At 44.4% G+C, this 27136-nt stretch overlaps 1 protein-coding gene across 2 annotated transcripts; it reads left to right on the top strand.

Annotated features, from left to right (window-relative positions):
• The first annotated feature begins 1125 nt into the window (after window positions 1–1125).
• On the top strand, window positions 1126–27136 carry LOC310961047 (L-xylulose reductase-like). Of its 2 annotated transcripts, XM_083932980.1 has the most exons (9): window positions 1126–1229; window positions 1390–1448; window positions 2087–2184; window positions 5093–5247; window positions 9402–9444; window positions 11338–11434; window positions 14488–14552; window positions 16849–16966; window positions 26938–27136. In XM_083932980.1, the coding sequence occupies exons 2-9, from the start codon at window positions 1397–1399 to the stop codon at window positions 27039–27041; spliced, it is 732 nt and encodes a 243-aa protein (XP_083789106.1). In that variant the 5' UTR covers window positions 1126–1229; window positions 1390–1396; the 3' UTR covers window positions 27042–27136. The 2 variants fall into 2 exon arrangements, with proteins under 2 accessions (XP_083789106.1, XP_083789107.1); XM_083932981.1 differs by lacking the exon at window positions 1126–1229 and having other exon boundaries at window positions 1342–1448.

Genomic DNA, 27136 nt, shown 5'->3' with positions numbered 1-27136 from the left:
CTTGCACAATCAGTGGCTGACTAAATACTTTTTTGCCCCACTGTAAGTGTGTGTGCACTGGTTTGTTTTGTGTGAAAGCCGCCCTCTCACCTGAAGAAGAGCTGTAAAAATGTATTCACCAAAAAAAGTGCCATGAATCGGTAGTGAGTACAATGAGGTTTGTGTCTTAATCATTTGTAAACAGATTGGACTTCTGTGTAGTTTCTACCTGTTGGAGGGCTGCAGAAACAAAAACAGATTTAAAATCTCATGGTGACATCCAACTGGAACAGGCAGGATTACAGGCCACAACAGCAAGGCTGGTATTGTTTTCACCTTTAGTATTTTGCCATGTATTGTTTGTGTGTCTGCGGTCAGCAGTTTTCACTGCAGTCAGTGTGAGATGCGGTCATGAAACTTCACAGGTGTGCAGCTGAGATCCAAATTAAGGCAGAGTTCAGAGATGGCTGTAGTAGAAGTGTGAATGGATTAAAAGAATGTGTGGTGTGTGTTGCAACTTACTCTTACTTACTCTTTGCAGGAGTCATCCCAAAGGGTGTGTGTGTGTGTGTAATTCTATGATGTGAATGAGTTTTCCACATTCAAAAAAGGAAACAGGAATCCACAGATTTAAATATGTCAAATATGGTCAAAAGCAACATTTTCATCTTTTTGTTAGATTCATCTGAAACCATTAAAGGTTGAAGATGGAGAATGAGCAGAACACCACCATCTAGTGTCTCAAGATCGAAGGTAGTTTGACTTGGATACTGGACGGATTTTCACTCCTGCAGCTTTACGGAGGTTTGCCCAGTGGTCCCAGGTCATGGGCATTTTTACAATAGCTTCCATATTATGTGACCCAGTGACTCCAAACCACTTTCTCATTATATTACTAAATTGGGCACACCACTTCCTATAGAATGTTAGTGCTTCAGTTATTATATAGGAATATTAACTAAAACACCATCAGCATTGGTGTGTCAGTTTAGTAATACAATATAATACAGATGTGGGGTCACTGGGTCACATGACGGACGGAAACTATTGTAAATAAACTGCAATTATTTTCTATTCCTATATTTATGTGAAGTCATTTAATGACGGTCCCTAAATCGGTTTACGCGCGAGGCTCTGGAGGTGTGCCAACCGTCCTCCTGCTGCTAACACCGGGCAAACTTCAGTACAGTCTGGGCTGGAACCGGAGGGAGTATCCGTCCAATACCCAACCTCAAACCAACTTCACCACGGTAAGACACCGTGGTTGTAGCAGAGTTTCGATCGGTCCACACTAGACATGGACGCGTCACATGACTTCAGTCTGTAACTGTGTGTGTGTGTGTGTGTGTGTGTGTGTGTGTGTGTGTGTGTGTGTGTGTGTGTGTGTGTGTGTGTGTGTCCACGGGTTAGACCGACCATGGATATTTCTTTTGCAGGAAAACGAGCTGTGGTCACGGGAGCAGGAAAAGGTAAAGGCGACAGCTGGCACACACACACACACACACACACACACACACACACACACACACACACACACACACACACACACACACATGGATCACCATCACATATGTCTTCAGTCACGGCCTGACACAGGCTGAAACAACTTTATTCTATTACAGATAATGTTCACATTAGTGTGCGTCATCTAAAAAGACAGTTAGTAAGGCTTCAGCTTTATCCTCATTAACTACAGAGTTTTTAAACAAACTTTATTGTCAACAATATTATACTACAACAACGTTTATCAATGTGCACATACATCTACAGATTACAGTTTAATTTCATAACGAATCATTTGACAACAGCCTCTCCTGCTTGTTCATCACTTGATTTCCCTTATGTATCACTTATAAGCAGTGTATAACGTGTTTAATAAATGGCTTTTATGGAGCTGTAAGCAGGTGGAAGTGTTTATTATTATGTGTTTGTTAACTGTAACTCCTCCTGTGGACACCCACAAGTGGAGGCTGCTGTATTAACACATCATACATCTCCATATGAACACTTGTAATGATATAAAACATGTCTTAATAGGAGAAAGTGTAATTGTTGACGACGTGTGTGTGTGTGTGTGTGTGTGTGCGTGCGTGCGTGCGTGCGTCAGGCATCGGCAGGGCCACGGCTCTGGCTCTGGCGCGCTGCGGGGCCCAGGTCACAGCGGTCACACGCACACAGGCTGACCTGGACAGTCTGCTGCAGGAGGTAGGCCACCTACTCTCACTCCTGTCGTCTGTGATGGAGGGGACAGGTGCCCATTTGTCCTCTGACCATTCAAGACGCGTATATTTCTACACAGACGACATTAAAGTCAGAAGGGAATTGAATGTGGCAGCATCTTTTTAGTTTGTTAGTTTTCTTTTTTTTCACGTTGTTTATGCGCAATACAACAAATTGACTGTACAGATTTGAAAGTGTTTAGATAGTACTACATCATTATCTTTGCCACATACAGATTTTTTATATATTTTTATCATATTTGTACTAATTATCAATCTACCTCATTGCCCATTTGCACCTTGTTTAACATTTACATATATATATATTTTTTTATTCTGTTAGGTTTAGGGATGTCCGATAATATCGGCCCACCAATATTATCGGCCGATATTGAGTTAAAAATGTAATATCGGGAATTATCGGTATCGGGTTTTTACAACCGATGTTAGTTCTGTAGGCTTCAGCATTTCCGAGTGTACATGAATGCAACATGGGACGTTTACAGGCGCGTGCTTGATGACGTATAACAACAACAACACGCTAGACTCGTATGTTGCTAACCGTGGCTAACAAGCTTGCTCGCCCAGTGCATGAGATGTCGGTGGTTTGAAAGTATTTCCAAGTGTCATCTACTAACAGTGAATGTGCGCTTTGCAATGACACGTCGAGAAGCTAATTTCTGGTGCTGTATCCGTTAGATCCAATACAGGTTAGCATGTTGAGCTTGACTGCTAATTTATTGATTGTATTATTTGCCAAGTTACGGCTCAGTCGTTACTCAGTCAGTGGAAAAAGAAAACTAAGTTTGTTTACTACTCTGGACTTAAGATATGCATCTTCCTGGTTTTGATATTGTCTGTAGTGTTGTTTGAGGCAAAATATTCTCTCTAAAAACACAAACAAATAAATGAATGGCACTTTTTTCAATAACTTATTTTGTAGAGACAGTGTTTACATTTGAAAAGCCGTGTTGCATTTATGTATGCATCCAGTGGGGCATCACAATAAGATAAGGCATAATATATCGATATCGGTATCGAAAATTAAGGGTTGGACAATATCGGAATATCGGATATCGGCAGAAAAGCCAATATCGAGCAACCCTAGTTAGGTTCATACCTTATCTATCTATTTATTCTTAGTCACTCTTTTCATTCTTTTTTTTTACCTTGAATCTTACATTAAAGATAAAATGGAATCACATGTGACCATAAAGAGGTGTAGGCTAGGGCCTGAGCCCTATGTTCCTACGCTTAAAGGAGCTCTACTTGATATTCAGAAGATTCATATAGATCTAAAGATATAGTGCAGTAATTTTGTGTGTGTGTGTGTACACGTGGCTGTCTTTCGACTACAGCTCCTTTCATACTTTTCATCAGCAAAGATAGAAGAACATAAATCATCAAAGCGAAAACTCCAGCGTAACATCATCCCAGGGTCTTTTTTCGGAAAATTCGGTCATCAAATAAGCCATTCTGACAGTTTTTTTTGTGTAACAACTGTTAACGTAGAAATCCGTGAGGTCGCTAACAGTCGGACGTGGCTAACACTGATCGGGGCAGTATGGTGAAGGCATTCAAACGTCTTTTTTTAACCACTAATACTGCTGAAAATAACAGCAAACCTCTGCAGCAGCATGAGAAGAGTCCCTACACAGAAAACAAAGCAGCAACAACGTAGTTGATGAACCCAGAGTTTATTAAAAGAGTGTTTTAAAGACTTACCTACTGGCCCCTGTACCAGCTCCTCTCATAGTAGAGTCCATTCAAGTGGATTACCAAAATCAATCCAAAAGGAAGGAGCCCATTGGTGCTTTGTTTTCTGTGTAGGGACTCTTCTCATGCTGCTGCAGAGGTTTGCTGTTATTTTCAGCAGTATTAGTGGTTAAAAAAGACGTTTGAATGCCTCCACCGTACTACCCCTGGCTAATTAGTATTCAGCTGTTAGCGTCTATCCGAGATTTCTCCGTTAATAGTTGTTACAAGAAAAAAAAGGCCTTATGCTTATTTGATGAGTGTATTTGCCGGGATGATTTCTTTTTTTAAAGATTATTTTTTTGGCAGTTTTTCAAGCCTTTATTATAAAGGACAGCCAGTAAATGGGGTGAGAGAGAGAGAGAGAGGGGGAGACATGCAGCAAAGGGCTGCAGGTCGGAGTCGAACACGCGGCCGCTGCCTCGAGGACCTTCAGTCTCTTTACATGGGGCCACTGCTCCAACCACTGTACTACTGACAGCCCCCCTGGGATGATTTTACGGCAGAATTACGCTTTAAGAAAAAAACGATCCTCTACGTGCACGTAGAGCCAGTTGTTTGTTTTGCAAAAATCCATTGCGTCCGCATCATTCTGTCCACGCAGTTCACAGTTTGTGCACACACCACAGATCGGTATCAGGTATCGGTATCTGAGTGGATCGGAAAAAACTGGATCAGTGTATCTCTAGATTTTATAGCATGAACAAAGCTCATGCAGTGTACTGGAGGTCAAGGTGTACGATACACTAATCACACACGTGTTGTGTTGCAGTTTTCCATTATTTTTCCATTATTTCAAATATCCAAAATGATGCGAGTACAGTTGACAGTTAAATGTATTTCAGGTGGAGAGTATTGAAACTGAACTTAACCATAAATGTTGTTCAAAAGTCAAAGATGAGGTGATATGGATGAATTCCTCCATGTGAGGAGATTTCTCTCTAGTGATCCACTCTGTGAGTCAGAATGGACAAAATTAAGAACTCTGATGATTTGTCATACTGTGTTTAATACTGTCTTCATTGTTGAATGGACCCATGCTGGCTGAGTGTCGAAGCCTTCACTTGTCCTCCTCCTAATGCTCCCCCTCTTCCTTCATCTCCTCCCTCTGTTTTCTGTCTGCCGACCTCCTCTCACAGTGTGCGTCCATCACCCCGGTGTGTGTGGATCTGGCAGACTGGGGGGCCACAGAGGCCGCCCTGCAGGACGTGGGCCCCATTGACCTGCTGGTGAATAACGCTGTCTTTGTCAGTCTGCAGCCGTTTCTGGAGGTCACACCTGACCAGTTTGACCAGTAAGACAAAATACAGGACACTCTGGTCCTATTCAATTAAATTTTATTCAATTCAATTTATTGACAGTGCCGAATCATAACAAAATTTATCTGAAGACTTTACAGTGCCTAAAGAAAGCCATGATACCCTTTTGAAATAGTCACTATTTTGTTTTACAGCCCCATCCCCGGCCTTGGGGGGCCGTGTGTCCTTAGACTCCTAAAAAAGGAGAAAAAAACAAAATATATATATTACTGTGAAAAGAACATGCACTCCACCGTTAACTGAGCTGCTGGCTCAGTCCCTGCTAAGCCCCTCCCCCCTTAGTTACTTGGTGTGTTTTTCCTTCATCTTTCTAACCGGCTTGATGTCGCTCTCTGGTTGCCTAGGAAACGTAGACGTCACGCTCAAAGCTTCTATCTCATTGGTGGCGCTTTTGAAATGCCAGCGCCAGCAAGGTCTATGTTCAACTGATTTGAACTTTGAGCGCAGTGGCAGATAGGCCGATCTGAGCGGTGAGTGCTACCGCCTCCTCCTTAGGAAATGAATGGAACAGCCTGCGCAAAGCGTTTTTACTGCATGTGAAAGGGCCTTCAGCCAGCGGGCGGCATTGCAGGGGCCACTCAAGTAAGGGGCCATCACATGATAAGCTTTTTACACTGGGCTCACTGCATGATGGGCGCCGAGCAAGAGACCCAGAAAACGGTTAAATCAACGTTAGCATTAAAACAACCGTTGTAGATATCTGAAGAGGTCCTGGTTGTGTAGACCAAAGTTACCCTGGAGATCTTGGACACTTCTAACCGTACCTTTACTTATTAGAGAATAGTGTGTTGTAAGCCCTGGCAGGTGCTACTTGAGCCTCAGTAACCAATGTGTGCTTGAAAGGGGGGTCTGTAGTGTACAAGTGAGTGGTTGCTATTACTAAGAAAAGGCTAAATAAATGCAGTCCATTTAACATAAAAATATTATACAAGGCACATCTATCCATCTATTCTATTTATTTTATCTTCACGTTCTCTGTGGATGTTTTAGTCAGTGTGGGTTTTTAGGAATGTGTGTGGTTTTATGTTCGTACCTTAGAGGACCAGTTTTAATTACGTTACTCACAATGACAATAAAGTCCATTTAGAGTCAAAGATCCCTGCAAAATACTACTGAAATATTAAGACACCCAGACTTTGAGGAACACCAAAGAGTTCCACAAGAATGACATATTTTGGCGATTGGATGGCGAGCACTTCTGGGGGGGGGGCTTGTGGGTGCCCATAGAACCCATTTTCATTCAGATATCCTGAGGTCAGAGGTCTTTTTCCTTTGAAAATGACCATGCCAGTTTTTCTTTTGCCAAATTCCTTAGATTCTCCAGATTCCTTAGGTCATCTAGTTTCATGAGGTCCATTTGTGAACGTGTCAAAACTGGTCTCATCTGAAATTATGTTCAATTCTAGTAGAATAGAATCAAGCTTTGAATCGCAGTTACACATGTTACAAATAGAGAGAGACACACCCCCATCAAATCATCTGTTGATGCTTCTGGAAACTAAAACTATAAAGAGAAGGACACTGCCCACTACAGCACCTCTCAAAGATTACCAAGGATAGAAAACAAGAAGACACAGCACATGAACCGTGTCATTTTAGTCATTTGCTTGATAAATGACTTAAATGATTGATTATTAAAACCATTTACTATTTTCAGCACTACAGTATTTGGCCCCTTAGTGTAACTGTTATATCCCTAAAGGGGCTTTCACATTATAAGCGTTTTGGCTCACTGCGAGGTTGGGCGCAGAGACCCAGTAAACGGCTAAATCAACGTAAGCATTAAAACAACCGTTAGCTCTTAAATTGTGATGCTTATGAACCTCCATCATTACGTTTACTTCAGAGATCGTGATACCGCTTCAATGTAACGTTAAATAGTTCGGGAAACTCGGACACACAAACAATACGTTTTTTCTCCATCTTTCTAACCGGCTTGATGTCGCTCTCTGGTTGCCTAGGGAAACGTAAACCTCACACTCAAGGCTTCTATCTCATTGGTTGCGCGTTTGAAAGATCAGCAGCAATTAATTTCTGGGCCTTTCTATGGATAATACATTAAAAATATATTTTTCCAGCGTGATTTACACTTTTTGTCTTACAACATTCAAGTGATTTTTCCCCCCCAAATTTCTGAAAATTAATAAAAAAATAAAAAACTAGAATAGCAGGGTTGTGAAAGTGATGAGTCCTCAGATGTAATCCTTTTGTGGAGGCACCTTTTGCTTTAATTACAGCATCAGTCTGTTTGGATCTGTCTCTACAGCTTTGTGCACCTAGATTGGGAAATATTTCCCCATTCTTCCTGCAGAACTGTTCCAGTTCAGTCAGATTCTGTGGTGAGCGGCGATGGACTGCACTCTTCAAGTCCTCTTCTCAGAGAGTTAAAGCCTTTGAAATCTTTTTAGATCCTTCTCCTAACTTGTTCCTATCCACAACTTTATCCTCCAGCTCTTCTGAAAGCATCTTTCCAACCGTGGTGAATTCTTTGTGTTATCATACACTACTAGGAGTGGAGTCCTCAAGGAACAGCTGATTTTATTCTGAAGTAATCAAAGGAACAGCTGATTTTATTCTGAAGTCAAATCAAAGGAACAGCTGATTTTATTCTGAAGTCAAATCAAAGGAACAGCTGATTTTATTCTGAAGTAATCAAAGGAACAGCTGATTTTATTCTGAAGTCAAATCAAAGGAACAGCTGATTTTATTCTGAAGTCAAATCAAAGGAACATCTGATTTTATTCTGAAGTCAAATCAAAGGAACAGCTGATTTTATTCAGAAATAAAATCAAAGGAACAGCTGGTTTTATTCTGTTGTAAAAATCAAAGGAACAGCTGATTTTATTCTGAAGTCAAATCAAAGGAACAGCTGATTTTATTCTGAAGTCAAATCAAAGGAACAGCTGATTTTATTCTGAAGTCAAATCAAAGGAACAGCTGATTTTATTCTGAAGTCAAATCAAAGGAACAGCTGATTTTATTCTGAAGAAAAATCAAAGGAACAGCTGATTTTATTCTGAAGTCAAATCAAAGGAACAGCTGATTTTATTCTGAAGTCAAATCAAAGGAACAGCTGTTTTTATTCTGAAATAAAATCAAAGGAACAGCTGATTTTATTCTGAAATAAAATCAAAGGAACAGCTGATTTTATTCTGAAGTCAAATCAAAGGAACAGCTGATTTTATTCTGAAGAATACTCAAAGGAACAGCTGATTTTATTCTGAAGTAATCAAAACCACCACAGTTGATGTCAGGTGGAGGCCAATTAACCTAGTGTGTAATCTGGATGGTGATTGGTTATACCTGATTATTTTATATAGTTGTTATTCTAAATGGACTCATAACTTTTCCAACACTGAGATTCTAGTTTTTCATTTTTTATTCATTTACAGATTTTTTGAAAAACAAATCACTTGAATGTTATAAGGCAAAATGTGTAAATCATGCTGGGATTTAAAAAAAAGAAAGTGTAATCATTTCAGGCTGTAAAACAGAAAAGTAACTATTTTCAAAGGGTATCGTGGCTTTCTATAGGCACTGTATATACAGAGTAGGTAAAGACCACACTCTGACTTATTCATGATTTACAGAGACCCAGCAATTCCCCAATGAGCAGCAACAAGTCGCACTATCTTTAATAAAAGTAGTAGCAAGTATTATAGTTATTATATACAGTTTTAATCCAGCAGTCTTGTGCACACAGTGGTTAAACCTTCCCTTTAAGAGGCAGGAGCATCCCACAGACCCAGGAGAGGGAGAGGGAGAGAGAGAGAGATTCACATTAACTCACTATAGTAATGTGAATATGACTAAAAGACAGGCAGTAGAAACAATTGCAGTTAAGGTGATAGGAATATGAATGATAATAATAATTATTGTGGTGAATATGATTGAAATATACGAGTAGTATCAATAACAGCTGCAAGGAAAATTCCTGTTAGTGTTTTAATGGCTGTGAATATTATAATGAATAGAAGTAATGACAATATTCATGAATAATTATAATAGCAGCAGCAGCAGAAGCGTGGAGCAGGACCATGTTTAGCAGAGACCATCATACACTGGTGATATGGTTTCAGCATGTAAACGTGCTGTGGTTCTTGTGTTCTTGTGTGTCTTTAATCCCCAGGTCTTTCAGTGTGAACGTGAAAGCTGTGCTGCATGTGTCCCAGGTACAGTAATGGCTCCACATCACTACACCTGCATGTCCCACATTCTCGTCTTTGCTCTTTTTCCTTCCGTTGTAAGTCGATGTCTTGCTGATTGTAACATGAATAGTAAACTGTTGGATGTCGGGGAACATGTGAACAACCAGACTTAGAAAAAGATCTTGTGTAATAGATGAGTGGCGTCTCAGTGCTGCGGTGAGCCCTGTACTGTAGACGCTGCTGGCTGCTAACTGGGCTCAAATGTTCTGACGTCACTCGCTCACTCACTCATCTTCAACGCTTATCCGAGGTCGGGTCTCGGGGGCAGCAGCTCTAACAGGGGACCCCAAACTTCCCTTTCCCGGGCCGCATCAACCAGCTCTAACTGGGGGATCCCGAGGCGTTCCCAGGCCAGTGTGGAGATCTAATCTCTCCACCTAGTCCTTGGTCTTCCCCGAGGCCTCCTCCCAGCTGGACGTGCCTGGAACACCTCCCTGGGGATGCACCCAGAGGATATCCTTACTAGATGATCCTGAACCACCTCAACTGGCTCCTTTCAACACAAAGGAGCAGCGGCTCTACTCCGAGTTCCTCACAGATGGCTGAACTTCTCACCCTCTCTCTAAGGGAGAATCCAGCCACCCTCCTGAGGAAACACATGTTGGCCGCCCAATACCCATTCTACTGTAACCATACCTTCTTGTTAGGTAGCGTTCTCCAGTCCTTCTTGCTTGTTGGTTATAAGTGGGCTACAATTTCTCATGTTTTATCTTCTTGAATTCACACCACAATACAACAAGAGAGCAGACCAGCAGCTTCTCTGTTTACTCAACTACTGAATGAGTTAACTCCTGTTCCCAGCAAACAACGGCAGGTACCGTAGGAACTATAGTTACGGCTACTTGCAGCTTAGGGGACAAAAAATAGCGACTTAAAGGTACACTTACATTTAAGTCAAATATGATGTGTACAGTAACTAAGGTTGTATTTCCATATCATTAGTGTAGCAGAAAAAATTTAGTATGTCAGATGCATTGTGCCAAAAATACCAGGCTGTCCACGTGCATCAGTCAGATTTTGCAGTTTTAAAGTGTAATTCGGGCGCATAATCATCCCATGGTCCTCTTCTGCGCTTATATACATCAAATAAGCCATTGAAACAGTTTTTTTCATTTAGACACTAACAGTAACAGCCGGGCGTGGCTAACACTGATTAGCTTGGGGCAGTACAGTGAACGCATTTACCACTTATACTGCTCCAAATAACAGCAAACCTCTGCAGTAGCATGAGAAGAGTCCCTACACAGAAAACAAAGTAGCAACAACGTAGTTAGTGAACGCAGAGTTTATTAAAAGAGTGTTTTAAAGACTTACCTACTGGCCCCTGTACCAGCTCCTCTCATAGTAAAGTCCATTCAAGTGGATTACCAAAGTCAATCCCAAAGGCCGGAGCCCATTGGTGCTTTGTTTTCTGTGTAGGGACTCTTCTCATGCTGCTGCAGAGGTTTGCTGTTATTTTCAGCAGTATTAGTGGTTAAAAAAAGAAGTTTGAATGCCTTCCCCGTACTGCCCCGAGCTAATCACTGTTAGCCACGTCCGGCTGTTAGCGACTGTTAGCAACTCTCCCAGATTTCTCTGTTAATAGTTGTTAGATGAAAAAAACTGTAGTGATGGCTTATTTGAAGTATGTAAGTGCCAAAAAAGACCATGGGAGGACTCTGCACCAGAATTACCCTTTAAAGCCAGCATGCTTTTCTGGCTCTTACGGTCTCGGCCCTGTACAAAACACCACCTAGTGCTCAGAGAATATTACACTTTAACACAAATCAAAGTCATGGCTCCTACAAACCATACCATTAGTTTAGTTTCCAAAGTCTGCTTGTGTTGGATCAAACAGATATCTGTCTCTGTGCTCAGATTGTGGGCCGTGGTATGAAGGCCAGAGGATCAGGATCTATCGTGAACGTGTCCAGCCAGGCCTCACAGTGTGCCCTCAGAGACCACGCTGTCTACTGTGAGTAACAGCTGCTGTACACCAACAAATCTTCCACTCAGTCTACAAGCTGAGCTGAGTGTATTGAATCATGCACCCTGTTAACTCTGACACATCCATGTGTTTATTGTTGATTCAGTCATTTGTATGATTAGGAGGAGGGCCGGAACCCAGGGGCCTCATTACAGAACCACCCCAGTCACTGTCTGACCTCAGTCAGACCCAGTACACAGTACAATCCCTTAAAGTGCAGAAATAATTTAACATTAAAAGCATCAAAAAGAATAGGCTAGACCTTTAAAAGACACATTTAAAACGACAAGCTTACACACCAACACGCACACACACACACATACATATACACACACACACACACACACACACACACACACACACACACACACACCGTAGCAGCTTAAGGAGACAAAACAAAAAACAGTAGATTGGCAACAATAACTGCCCAGACCGGCAGTGGCACGGTTGTTAGGTCCGTACGACAATGAGAAAGGAGACAGGAACACCATGAACACTGAAAAATGGGATTGAAAGGCTACTGGCACCATGTGATGACCATTCTCCCAGACCATGTGTTCATTACTGTCAACTAATAAGATGATTAATTTTAGTACATTTATGTTCATTAATGTTGTGTTCATTCATTTTGTTTTATTCATATTAATTGAGTTATTGAATTTAATTATTAAATTACTTTTAATCTTTCTTTCGGCTCGTCTTTTTTGGCCATTACAGCTACAGTGCCTATCATAAGTATTCACCCCCTTGGACGTTTTACCCTTTTATTGCTTTCATAAATCTATCATGGTCAATAAAATTAGGCTTTTTTCACACAAAAATGTATTTAATTTCAAAGTGAAAACAGATTTCTACAAAGTAATGCCAATGAAACAAAATTATATAAAGAAAAATAATTGTTTGCATAATTATTCACCCTCTTTTAAATGTAATGATCTAATTTAATAGAGGTCCATCCAATTGGTGCCAATAGTCTCACAAATAGTGTAATGAAGATCACCTGAGTGGTGTGGGTGTGTCTCAAGTGACTGAGGTATAAAACACCTGTGTCTGAAGGGTCCAGAGACTGGTTGATCAGTATTCCTGGCTACCATTACACCATGAAGACAGAAGAACACTCCAGGCAACTCAGGGAAAGGGTTATTGAAAAGTACAATTCAGGGGATGGATTCAAAAAAATTTCCAAGGCATTGAACATCCCCCGGAGTTGTTGTTCCATTTCCAAGAAATGGAAGGAATATAGCACATGTCTGAATCTGCCTAGATCAGGCCGCCCTCGTAAACTGAGTGACCGTGCAAGCAGGAGACTAGTGAGAGAAGCCACCACGACCCCTACGACTACTCTGAAGGAGTTACAAGCTTCAGCTGCTGAGATGGGAGAGACTGTGCATATAGCAACTGCTGCCCGAGTTCTTCACCAGTCAAAGCTTTATGGGAGAGTGGCAATGAGAAAGCCACTGTTGAAGAAAATTCATATTAGATCTCGACTAGAGTTCTCCAAAAAGCATGCGGAAGACTCCATGGTCAAGTGGAAGAAGATTCTTTGGTCTGATGAGACCAAAGTTGAGCTTTTTGGCCATCAGACAAGACGTTATGTTTGGCCAAAACCAAACACTGCACATCACCAGAAACACACCATCCCCACTGTGAAGCATGGTGGTGGCAGCATCATGCTGTGGGGAAGTTTCTCAGCAGCCGGCCCTGGAAAGCTTGTAAAGATAGAGGGCAGAATGAATGCTGCAAAATACACCGAAATCCTGGGGGACAATCTTTTTCAGTCTGCAAGAGAACTACGGCTCGGGAGAAGATTTATTTTCCAGCAAGACAATGATCCAAAGCATACTGCAAAAGCTACACAGGAATGGTTTAAAAAGAACCTGGTTAATGTTTGGGAGTGGCCGAGTCAAAGCCCAGACCTCAATCCTATAGAGAATTTGTGGCTGGACTTAAAAAGGGCTGTTCATGCCCGATACCCACGCAACCTGACAGAGCTTGAGCAGTTTTTCAAAGAAGAATGGAGCAAAATTGCAGTGTGCAGATGTACAAGACTGATTGGGACTTATCCACACAGACTCAGTTCTGAGATTGCAGCCAAAGGTGCATCTACTAAATACTGACTTGAAGGGGGTGAATAATTATTCAAACAATTATTTTTCTTTATATAATTTTGTTTAATTAACATTACTTTGTAGAAATCTGTTTTCACTTTGAAATTAAATACATTTTTGTGTGAAAAAAGCCTAATTTTATTGACCATGATTGATTTATGAAAGCAATAAAAGGGTAAAACGTCCAAGGGGGTGAATAAGGCACTGTAGCTAGAGACAGGAACGTACCTATGTTTTCCCGGGTCCGATGTTCCCCACTTTCCTATGTTTCCCGGTCTGTTATTTTTTCCGAAATCAGCATTGAATTCCCCGGCAAATAGGCTTATTAAGACCATACCACTACACCCTAACCCTGACTCTAACCCTGACAAAATGCTGAATTAAATCAGCGGAGGCATAGGCTTATGCTACCAGGGAACATTGGACCTGGGGAACAGGGATACAGACAATGAAAGCCACTGATATTAGGGGCCGTCCACACAAACACGGGTATTCTAAAGCGTGTGTTTCTCTGCACAGTTTGTTCTTTCATCCACGCGTAACCACAGTTCTTGGCGGAGGCGGATTTTGTGGTTTCATGGTGGTGGTGTGGACGAGAATTGTTTTTAACCGGGGGCCATAAAAGTTTGGTTTCAAAAATACCTGTGTTTGTGTGGACTAGGCCTTAGCCTATGACCCTTCATCTTGAGTAGCTTAGCGGTACATTCTTATCAAAGATACAGACATGACAGGACGAGTGCCGATTGAAGAATCACATTTACATTTAAGATTTCTTCGGTTCTAATAAGAGAGGAGATCTGAGGTAGACACAGAGAGGACACAGACATGAGTAAGTTAAGATAGGACAAGCAGATATTCAGATATTAACCTGTCACAAGTTTTCCTGCTGCAGCCCTGCTGGTGACAGTAAAGTTCCTGTCTGTCATTGTTCAGGTGCCACTAAAGGAGCTCTGGACATGCTGACTAAAGTGATGGCTCTGGAGCTGGGACCCCACCAGGTACTGTGCCCTCACACTCCCACAGCATGGAAACTTCCCTTGATCATTTTAGAGCATCATTTGGCTCATTAAGTTTTACATTCACTGGGGACCCGTCCAGAGTCAGACCTGTTCCTACATCTGTCCTGAGTGAGCAGCTCAGTACAGGTGTGAACATTAGACAGTGAAATAAAGAGCTGAACACAGACACTCTGTCTCTCTGCTCTCCTCCACAGATCACCACAGGTAGACATCCTTATTTATATGTTCATAAAATGACACACAGAAAAGTTACAGGTCCACTGGCACACAGACAAACTGTAGGCAGCGCCTCTTGTGTCAAGTTTCTGTCATAATGATTTATGTGAGAGGGACAACTGAAATTCACACACAACAATAACAAAAATCATTTTTTATTCAAATACGTTGACTATATTTAAATGCCAATTATGTGCAGTTCAGAGAAATCAGATGTGAGACGTGGCAAAGGATTGGGTCGTCCTTTATTCGTGAGATCGACGGTTTGATCCCAGGCTCCTCTGATCCACATGTCGAAGTGTCCTTTGGCAAGACAACTAAGACTAAACCCCGAATTGCTCCCCGTGCTGCGCATGGGTGTGTGAATGTGGTGTGAATGATTAGATTTGATAGTATGTAGATGTCCACTGCCATCAGTTTGAATGTCTGTGTGAATGGGTGAATGTGACTTGAGTAGTCAGAAGACTAGAAAGGTGCTATATAAGAGCGTGATCACACTGTCCTCCCGGACCACGACCCGGACTTTAGGGTACTTGTCCTCCCTCCCTCTCCCCCCCGCGCCCCAGCCCCGTTTGTACTCACACTGCCAGGGCCTCGGCCAATGCTTCTTGCTGTCCATACGACATCACGCCGTAACACGTCACACGCATTGATCGCGTGTGTGTGGCTTTGTTTACAAATCCTTCCATAGACCTCGGAGTTTTTGTGCGTCTTGTCGACTGTTTTTGAATATTTTCATCCGACCAAATCTGCAGTAAACACTCCACCTCCGCACCACACCAACGTGAACCTTTCACCGCCATTGTTGTTGTTGTTAAATATCCACGCATGGTCCGTCCTTCTATTTACATGTCCAAACAGGCGGACATAACGCTACTGCCGTAGGGCTCGTGCTCGTACACGTGCTCACGCTCATGCTCGTACATGTGCAAACGGCTCCGCTAAAGCCCACCTATTTCAAGCGGGCCGTGGAGGGCCAGCTGGCCGCAGTTGAGCGCGGAGCGGGTGCGCTCACACTACTTAAAGGTACTAGACTTTAGCTGAAAAACCGGTTTTGGCCGCGGCCAAAAGGACAGTGTGATCACGCCCTAAGTACAAGTCCATTTACCATTGACCGAGTGGTCAGTCAGTGGAAGTCTCATGTGGAGACGCAGGCTGCTGCAGGTGTGAACAGATAGACTTGAGCTGAACACATGAGTGATTTCAGACTAAATAGGAACCCCTGTGCAATCACAGCAACACTAATATGCACATATGTGCATTGTGGCTGCACATTATACTATAATCACATTCTGCTAGATTTTAGATTAATGCATTTCTTAACTCCATTTTAATATAGGGGATCAGTAGAGCAGCTCCTGCCACCTCATTTTCATTGTTTCTGCGTAGCTACACTCTGCCCTTTTGACCTACGGCAGTGGTTCTCAAACTTTGTACATGACGTTCCACCTCAGTAAATATCAGGCTCTCTCAAGTTCCACCACTAAGACCAATGTTAAAATACAGCAGCGTAGGTCTGCACTATTCAACTACAGAGAGGAAGGTTTATTCCTCATCAGAAGATTATTCATTGTTGCTGTAGGAAGCATCAGAACTGACATGTCGGTGTTTTCAAACCAGTCATTTTACCTCTGCTGACTCTCTTACCATCACAGTTTGGATCGTAGTATTTTCTTAGTGTTATATTGATTTAGTAATGAATGTTTTCCTGTTTGTTCCTTTTTTTAGTACCACCAGAGAGAGCTTGAGTACCACCAGTGGTACAACTACCACAGTTTGAGAACCAGTGGCCTACGGGTATGAGCAGTAGCTAATATTCAGCCAGTTCACTTGATGATGCAGCTAAACCGTTTTTAGCATTCAGCCTAATCCAAAAAGGATCTGTAGTCACAGTGTCGCGGCGTCTCTGTTCTAACGACAGAAGAGGGAAAGGTCATGTGGAACAGAGTTTTCATGAAGAATATTAAAGGAGCACAATGAAGCCCATGAAAAGTGTCAGTTGTTTTTATAATGACATGTTGAATGGTGTTCTCAGTGACTGTTGTTGTGTTCTGATCAGATCCGTGTGAACAGTGTGAACCCCACAGTGGTGATGACTGAGAGGGGTCGCCTGGGCTGGAGCGACCCTGAAAAATCCAAGACCATGATGGACCGCATCCCCCTGGGCCGCTTTGCAGGTTAGACTCATCTGGGGCAATCATTTCAGATCACTGTCGACACAACTGTCTTTCTGTAGCTTAAAGACAACCGGTTCCAGTCCCCATCCATCATCTAACCTGCTGGAGCCTGTCCCAGTGTACGTTAGGTGTTAGACAGGGTGCTCCATGGAAAGGTCACCACTCCATCTGGTTACTACCGGAACATCTAAAAGGCATGGTCCTACATTTTGGGAAATACATTTCTTTCTTTCCCAGAGTAAGATGACACGACTGATATTAGTGGGATATATCATAACACCAGAGCCGGTGTTGCAAATCTTCAGGGGATTGAGCGGAAGATGGCAAATATTCCTGTCTGTGTGCTGGTAAATGGAATACTGTAAACTTCCTCTGCTAATTTAAGGAGCAGTGTGTGCAAAGTGTGTAGCATTTAGTGTCATCTAGTGGTGAGGTTGCAGATTAAAAGGGCTCATTCTAAGATCATGAAAACATCAAGTTTCTTAGATAGTGACTCGAACACTTATGAAACTCTGAAACGAGACCCTACCAGCGGTTACAAAAAGAAGGTTATAGAGTTTCTACAGCAACTAAAAAAAGAAGGGATCATTGACTACTCCCAATATTACAGGCTCTACCCCAGGGACTCAACCCCCTGCTTATATGGACTCCCAAAAATCCATAAAGAAGGGGCCCCGCTCAGGCCCTCCCCTCCTCAGCTTGAGCCATCTGGGCGCTTTCTCTGCAGCCTCAGAGTTGCTCTTCATAGCTCTCCTCCGGTTCGCCCCTGTTATGCTGTAGGCCTTGCTCAGGGAGTAGATGGCAAATCCCTGACTGCCCACCTCCACTGGCATGCATTTGGTCCTCTTACTGTTCCGCCGGCATTCCTCCACCAGCTCCTGCTACTTTTGTCTTTTTCTCTCCTGTGTCACCTCCATCCTCTCCTCCCATGTAACTGTCAGCTCCAAAAAAGACCAGCTGTTTTGTAGCCTCAGAGACCAGGATGATGTCCGGTCTCAGCCTGGACTGGGCGATGTGTGATGGAATTTTCAGGTGCCTCTCCATATCAACTATCATCGCCCAGTCTCAGGCCGTGGAGAGCAAACCAGCAGAGCCGTTCTTAGATGTCCTCTCTGGCTTCTGTCCTTCCTTGACAAACTGGATGGCCTTGGCTGTAGCTTGGGTGTATCGACTGGCTTTTATCCCAGTGTTGATTGCCTCAGCGATGAATTTGAGGACTTGATAGTGTCTCCATCGATACCGGCCCTCACCCAGCACCTTGGAACAGCTGCTCAGGATGTGCTCTAGTGTCCCTGTCTTGGAACACAGGTGTTTCTATCTTGCCCCAGGTGCACAGGTTAGTTGAGCTTGGGAGGACATTGTAAACCCCTTGGACTAAGAAATTAATCCTCTGGGGGTTCCACTGCCAGATATCCTTCCAGGTGATGCGCCGCTCCATCGCCTGCTCCTACTTTATCCAAGCACCTTGCTGCTTCATGGACACTGCTCCGCTGGTTCGCCCTTCCTCAACTGAAGCTCGCACCTCCTCCTGCACCAGCCTCTGCCTCTCCCTCCCACTGGCAGACTCGTACCTGGTTGATGTTAGGCTCCCAAGTCCAGCTCTGCCTTGCGCCACTGTACCGAGGATGGCCTTGTGCTTCAGACGAGTTTCAGCTTGCTGGACTACCTCTGCTGCCCTCCACTTCCTCCCAGTCCTCACCACAATTCCTGCCCCGGACACTTTGGCGTCTCTGGACCCTGAATACTGCAGGTGTTCCTGTGCCCGAGCCAAGATAAACTCTGACAGAGCTGAAAGGGAGCCTGAGCTTGTTGGTGTTCCAATACAGTCCAATGCTACTTAAGCTGCGTGGTAGACCATCTGCAAAGATAGCTGCTCACTCTTTGCTTGAACCCTTCAACCACCGCCATAGGAACCTCGTAGATGAGAAAAGGCCAGAGGATTCTGGGTAGGATTCCATGCTGGTATATCCAGGCCTTGTATATACATCTTATACGGCACATCACTTGGGCCTGGTGCTGAGTTTGATCTTGCTCTTCTCACTACTTCCTCAACTTCGCCTAGGCTTGGTTCCTTTAAGTTGACAAAACAATTTATCATAACACATCGATAACAGTTCTTCTAATGGGTCTGACCGTTGCGGTTGGCGTTTCAACAACAATAAGCCATAAAGATAGAATTCAGCACTTTTGAACAAAACCAGTCCCAACTCCCAACAGTCGAAGCCCTCAGGACCTGAACCATGTGTTATCACATGTTCAAATATCAAATAAAAAACATTAATCCCTCTCCGACACAGCAGCGTCCTCACAGCTGCTTTACAGAGGGAATGGAAACTTTTTGTTTTAGTGATTTTAATTTTAGTGATCATAATACACAGACCAAAAAGATACACAGACTGTTAACAAAACACTGGAGGAGAAAAAAAACACTGTTTTACTGACTTTGAATTTAATACATTTTTAAGTTTTTTTCTTTTCTTTTTCTTTTTTTCTCGTTGTAGGTACTCTGGGTTTAATTGGATCAATAGTGTGACTATCAAATTAAATATTTGATAAAGAAAATTAATAAAGAAAAATTACTAAAAATTAATAACTCTAATTTACTAAAACTTCACACGGAGAACCAATCAAATGTAGGGCCTTGACTCACGTTCAGATTATAAGATTGAGTATTCTCAATAAACTTATCGTGTCATGAACGGTACAGGGATAACACAAAGGTGGACTCAATGCAGACACGGACAAAAAGAAAGTTACAAATTAAACGTTTAATAATACAAACGGAAACAAACTACAGATAATCAAACAACAGACTAACTAAACAAACACGGAAATACAAGAACGGCGAGACGTCGGGAGATCGGGAGACGGACGGGAAAACGGGAACACGAGAAACTACAGAGAGAAAACAGAACACAAAACACGATTAGTATGCTTACAACGGGGAGCATGAAAATCACTACGAGAAAGGGGATGCCAGTCCGGGGGGAATAGTTTTACCAAGGTTGGGTCGACGACGGTCCGGCGCTGCATACCTGCCAGCTTCAGGCTTTTAAGGAGTTGGTTTAATTAGCTAACATGCTGCAGCTTTGGAGGCACCTACCGGAGGCCTACCGGACCTACTGACAGACAGGGAGAAGCACATGCAGGGAAACGCAGACAGAGGGAGACAAACACACACAAGAAAAAGGAGAGGAGGGCACTGACAGAACCAGATCTTGACAGTATCCCCCCCCCTCAACGAGCGCCTCCAGGCGCTCTACCGGGCCTTTCGGGCTGAGCCCGGTAGAAGTCCCGGATAAGGGACGGTTCCAGGATGAGAGATCTCGAGATCCAACTCTTCTCTTCGGGTCCATAGCCCTCCCAGTCCACGAGGTACTGAAACCCCCGTCCACGCCGGCAGGTGGGCACAACGTGCTGGTGGTGACGGGCTTGATCTGAGAAACATGGAATGTCGGGTGGATCTGGAGGGACGCAGGGAGCTTGACACGAACAGAACTGGGGTTCACGATGGCCTTGACCTCGACAGGACCAATGAACCGGGGAGCCAGCTTTTTAGAAGAGATACTCAGGGGAATGTCTCGAGAGTTCAACCAAACCTTTTATCCAGGTCGGTACTTGGGTGCGGGGATGCGATAACGATCCGCCATCGTCCGATTCTGCTCTGCGGTACGGAGTAGCGCCCCGCGGGTCTCCCTCCAAATCCGACGCACTCTGCGGAGATGGTGCTGGACGGATGGCACGGCTATCTCTGCTTCCTGGGTCGGGAACAGAGGAGGTAAGTAACCCAAAGACGCCTCGAAGGGGGACATACCTATAGCGGTGCTGGTTAGGGAGTAGTGGGATTACTCAACCCAGGAAAGCTGCGAAGACCACGAAGAAGGGTTGCGCGCACAGATGCAACGAAGGGCAGTTTCTAAATCCTGGTTCGCCCGCTCCGTCTGACCATTTGACTGGGGGTGGAAACCAGAGGATAAGCACACCTTTGCCCCTAATGCTTGGCAGAAAGCCTTCCAGACCCGGGAGGTGAATTGAGGACCACGGTCGGAGACGATGTCTGCAGATATTCCATGGAGGCGGAATACGTGGTCCACGAGGATCAGGGCAGTCTCCATGGCAGATGGCAGCTTAGGTAGGGGAACAAAATGCACCATTTTGGAAAAGCGATCCACAATCGTCACAATGGTGTCTTTACCTTGAGACATGGGAAGCCGGTAACAAAATCCAGGGCGATGTGTGACCATGGTCGACCAGGAACCGGGAGAGGTTGCAGAAGGCCAACAGGAGGTCGATGGGAAGCCTTCCCTCGAGCGCAGACGGTGCAGGCCAAAACAAACTGATTGGTATCTGGTACCATAGAGTTCCACCAGAAGTGGCGACGAAGAAGATTCAGAGTTCTGGTGATTCCGGGATGACAGGCGAGCCGTGACGAGTGTCCCCACTGGAGTACCTGAGAGCGAACACTGGAAGGAACAAACAGGCGTCCTCGTGGTCCACCACCAGGATCAGGATGTGAGCGTTGCGCCTGCCTGACAGTGGCCTCGATCTCCCAGGTTAATGCTGCCATAACACAAGACGAAGGAACGATGTTCTCTACGCCGCACTCCTCCTCCTCGGCAGGTCCAAACTGCCGCGAGAGTGCGTCAGGCTTGATATTCTTGCTCCCTGGAATGTAGGTCAAGGTAAGGTTAAATCTTCCGAAAAACAGGGCCCACCTGGCTTGACGTGAGTTGAGTCTTTTGGCTGTCTGTATGTAGGCCAAATTCTTATGGTCAGTCCAGACCACGAATGGAACCTCCGCCCCCTCCAGCCAATGACGCCACTCCTCCAGTGCTAGTTTGACGGCTAGTAGCTCACGGTTTCCGACATCGTAGTTTCTCTCTGCCGGGGATAGTTTCTTGGAGAAAAAGGCACAAGAGTGAATCTTATTGTCGGAAACTGCTCTCTGGGACAAGACTGCCCCCACCCCTAGGTCAGAAGCGTCCACCTCAACGATGAATTGGAGACCAGTGTCTGGTTGCACGAGAACAGGGGCGGAAGAAAAACGCTTCTTAAGGGCCAAGAATGCACTGTTAGCAGCAGGGGACCAGAAAAATGGAGTGGAGGGAGAGGTTAATCTGGTCATGGGGGAAACTACCTGACTGTAGTTGCGAATGAACCGGCGGTAGAAGTTAGCGAAACCCAGAAACCTCTGAAGGTGTTTGCGAGAGGTAGGTGTGGGCCACTCTGTCACAGCCGTGACCTTGGCAGGGTCAGCCCTAACCTGTCCGCTCTCAACAATGTACCCCAAGAAAGCCACGGACGAAACATGAAATTCACATTTCTCGGCTTTGACGAACAAACGGTTCTCCTGAAGACGCTGAAGAACCTGACGAACGTGCACCACGTGCTCATTCAAGTCCTTAGAGTAAATCAGGATATCTTCTAAATACACAAAAACTGAGCGGTTGAGCATGTCCCGAAGAACGTCATTAACTAACGCCTGAAATACAGCCGGGGCATTAGTTAAACCAAAAGGCATGATGAGGTACTCAAAGTGACCCATTGCCGTGTTTTCCACTCGTCCCCCTCCCTCACCCTCACAAGGTGATAAGCATTACGTAGGTCGAGTTTGGAAAAACCGGTAGCGCCATGCAGCGGCTCGAAGGCGGAGTTGATCAATGGTAGCGGGTACTTATTCTTAACTGTGATATTATTAAGTCCCCGGTAATCTATGCAGGGACGCAGGGATTTATCCTTTTTAGCTACAAAGAAGAACCCTGCTCCCAGTGGAGATGACGGGGGACGGATAATCCCTGATTTAAGTGAGTCATTTATGTATGTTTCCATTGACTCCCGTTCGGGACCAGACAGATTATATAGGCGACTCGTGGGAAAAGTTGATCCCGGCAAAAGCTCAATGGGGCAGTCGTAAGGACGGTGAGGAGGTAAGGAAAGCGCCTTAGTCTTACTAAAGACCTCGGCCAGATCGTGATAAACGGGAGGTACGGAAGCCAAATCAGGCGGATCAGGTACAGGGGAACTGAGAACACGAGGACCACTAGGAGGAGCTGAGCGTAAACAGGAGGAATGACAAAAACTACTCCAACTCACAATCCGACCAGTTACCCAGCCGATTACTGGGTTATGAGTAATCAACCAGGGAAGTCCGAGAACAACTGGGGCATTGGTGGAGGGCATGACATGAAACGCAATAGCCTCTGAGTGGTTACCAACCAGAGACATTGTTAAGGGCAAAGTCTCTGCGGAGATCTGAGCGAGTTCGCTCCCACTGAGACTGTTTGACACTTAAGGGGGTCTCTAGCTGGCTCACGGGAATGGCGTTATTGGCAACAAAATCACAGTCAATAATGTTAGTGTCGGCACCTGAGTCGACGAGTGCCTGAAGGGAAAACTCCCTACCCTCACACGACAAGACCACTTTCAAATTTATGCGTTGACGGGGATTATTAGGAACCACCGAACGACTCACCAGTACCCCGCCTGTGACTGGTGAGTCTGACAGTTTAACCTCTTACGACTGTTAGAAATCTGGTGGTTCGGATCCCCACAATAGATGCATAAACGGTTCCGGAAACGCCGTTCGCGTTCCGCGGGGGTCAGATGGCTACGGCCGAGCTGCATGGGTTCCTCTTGGACAGGGACGGAGGATAAGGGAACCCGGCGGCTCACGGGTGTCACAGGGATCCGCTCGGGAAAGCTAACGGAGGGAACAGGAGTCAAGGGAAACTCAGACCGTCTGTCGCGGCGTCTCTCACGGCGTCTCTTACGCATATGGTTATCAATCTTAATGGCGAGGTTAATGAGTTCCTGAAGGTTAGCAGTTTCAGATCTACCCACTAAACTGTCTTTTACCTCCTCATTAAGACCCTTAACAAAAATACACTGAAGTGCCCGATCATCCCACCCTAATTCTGCCGCTAACGTGCAAATCTCAACGGAGTAATCCGCAGCGCTAGCGGAGCCCTGACGTAAATCCAGCAACCGGTTGCTGGAATCGCTATTAGCGACAGGATGATCGAACACAGACATGATTACACTGGAGAACTGTTGGAACGAAGCCTGCCGAGTCAGGGGATTGTTCCAAAACGCAGCTCCCCAGGCTCGAGCCCTACCGGACAACAACCCCAGCACATATGCTATCTTGGTGCAGTCGTTAGCATATGTGCGGGGCTGCTGACCGAACACCAGAGAGCACTGGAAAAGGAAAATTCCAAACTCACCCAGCGTTCCACAGTAACGCTCTGGTGCCGGTACATAGGGCTCACGAGGTAAGAGAGTACTCACAGCAGTAGCGGGTGACTCAGCATTCACGGGAGCAGCAAGGACAGGTCTCACCTGGCTCGACTCCAGACGAGAGACGCAGGCAGTCAACTGACTGAGAGTCTCCAGAATTCCTTGCAGCGTCTGAGAATGTTTACCGAGGAGTAAACCCTGAGAAGAAACCGCGTGACGCACGGAAAAACCCGGAACCAGATCTTGACATATCATTAATCAAGTAAATATTAGTTATCACCAAAAATTATCAAAGATAATAATAGATAGAATAATAGAGCCTTCAGCTACCAAGCTCTTCTCCTGTGGAACAAACTCCCAAATGTTATTCGGGAGGCAGACACTGTCCCCATATTTAAGAGTAAACTTAAAACTTTCCTTTTTGATAAAGCTTACAGCTAAGGCTTACGATGAGACTTTATTCTGCTTAGTGATGCTGCTATAGGCCTAGTCTGCCGGGGGATAATACTTTTCCTGATACTCTGAGCTTCTCTCCTCTCCGTCTGTATCATTCATGTCTCATCAATGCATGTTACTAATTCAGCTTCTTCCCCGGAGCTGTTTGTGCTTTGTCGTCTCGCAGGTCTCTGCTGATGGTGGTGGTGCCTGCTGCCGTGGTCCTACATGACGCTTCCAGCTGCTATTATCACTGTTACTCATATATACTATCACTAGTTTAATAAACTATAAAATTTGTAGCTGCATAATAGCTGCTATTGCCACTACTCATCATTGATCATGTTTGCCACCATAATTATTATCATTTTCATATTCTGTCACCTTAGCTGTGCTTGTTTCTACTATTCTGTTGTATGAACTGTCTTAACATATACGTTATATTCACATTACTATAAATATTATTATAGTTACTGTTGCATCTCTGGAAGTGTGTCTGTCTGTCTCTTTCTGTCCCTCTGTGTGTCTTTTCTCTCTTTCTCTCTCTTCTTTTCTTCCTCCCCAACCGGTGCAGACAGATGTCCGTCCTCCACAGAGCTGGGTCTGTTCCACGTTCCTGCCTGTTAAAGGGAAGGTTTTCGTTGCCACCGTACTCTACGGGGGAATTGTTGGGTCTATGTAAATCATAAATAAGTCAGAGTGTGGTCTTTACCTACTCTGTAAAGTGTCCTGAGATAACTTTTGTTATGATTCGACACTATAAATAAAATTGAATTGAATTGAATTGAATAATAAAAATGACTCTAGTTAAACCAGAGTTCCTCGGGGCACCACCGTCATAGACGGAGTGACAACTAATATTAAAGTCTCATTAAGTATATTAAACTACTAATTAAGGGTTGAACACCGATAAATGTAATAGTTTAATTAGTTGAAGGATTTAAAAGTTCTTTTCTTAGTAGAAGCTGGCTCATTCATCTTTGTGTAATATTAAATAATCGGACATATGGTAAACACAAACATTTATTAACAAATTATGAATGCAACAAACAAAACACAATAAACTAACTAAAGCTTACAGTGTGTGTGTGTGTGTGTGTGTGTGTGTGTGTGTGTGTGTGTGTGTGTGTGTGTGTGTGTGTGTGTGTGTGTGTGTGTGTGTGTGTGTGTGTGTGTGTGTGTGTGTGTGTGTGAGAGAGAGACAAAGAGGAGGGGTGGGGGCTTGGGACCCCTGCAGAGAAGGTGTGACATTTAAGTTACACAAAGACTTATAACATGTAGTAATGCCCAGTTGGTGATTAGTTACCAGTCCATGAGATGGGAGATGTTTTGCGTTGCTTGATGCCAGCGGCTGGTTGAGGAAAGGAAGCTTTGTGGTGAAGAAAAGTTCTTGTCCTATTTGTGGCTCTTAGGCAAAAGAGGAAACAGATCGCTCTGTGCTGTGCTCCGTTGAGGATAACCGGTTGGTTAAACTTTTGCTGGTGACCGCCGTAGGCCAGGACCAGGGCCGAGGGGACAGCGGGAAGCTGGTCTCCTGGATCCGCAGGATCGCGTCGACTTTAGTGATCCGGGAGAGAGATCGGGAGGAAGAGCAGGAGAAAGAGAGCGAGAGATTGTGTGCTTCACTTTATATAGGCCCTGGTGATGTCATAGTCAGTGGTCCAGTCAGCCATTGAACAGTTTTGGGTCCTTTGAAGGATTCACACCTGTGTGTGACCTGTTGTTGGGAAAGGTTTCAGGGCAGGCCTTCGTTTCAGCCATGCCCTCAGAGACAAAGGCAACCAAGCTTTGGGCGTAGTCGCTGAGGCCTTTGTTTCAGCAGGCTTAGGGCCTACTTTTAATCAAACTGAAAGTTTGTGTTAATCCAGAAAATGAACAATCATCTTTGGGTGTCGGTTGCACCTACATCGTAGATTTGCTAGATTTAAACTCATAAAACTGCAACTTTATTTTCTCGTAGACTTGGCACTTTAATCTCATAAACCTGCAACGTTTTTATCGAAATATTACTCCCCTCCCCGGGTCCGCATTTTTATTTATTTTCTCATACTGGGCCTAATACGCTGTCGTAGAAATGCCTCCAGTGGTGCAATAATGCCGTGTTTACACACATTAACGGCTTCATAAATGTATCAACATAAGTGTTAACTGAACTGGTGTGTGTGTGTGTGTGTGTGTGTGTGTGTGTGTGTGTGTGTGTGTGTGTGTGTGTGTGTGTGTGTGTGTGTGTGTGTGTGTGTGTGTGTGTGTGTGTGTGTGTGTGTGTGTGTGTGTGTGTGTGTGTGTGTGTGTGTGCGCAGAGGTGGAAGACGTGGTTCACAGTATTTTATTCCTGCTGAGTGATAAGAGCAGCATGACTAACGGAGTCAGTCTGCCGGTGGATGGAGGCTTCCTGGCCTGCTGACCATTATGGGCCTCGTCTCAGCACAAACACTTCCTGTTTTAGCACCTCACTGCTTTACACAAATAGATGTCAAAGTTTTCACTAATTAAACTCAA

Source organism: Echiichthys vipera (assembly GCF_963691815.1).
Source record: "Echiichthys vipera genome assembly, chromosome: 18".
NCBI classification, from domain to species: Eukaryota; Metazoa; Chordata; class Actinopteri; order Perciformes; family Trachinidae; genus Echiichthys; species Echiichthys vipera.
Note: the sequence above shows the minus strand (reverse complement) of the source record. Positions and strands in the feature narration are given on the sequence as shown.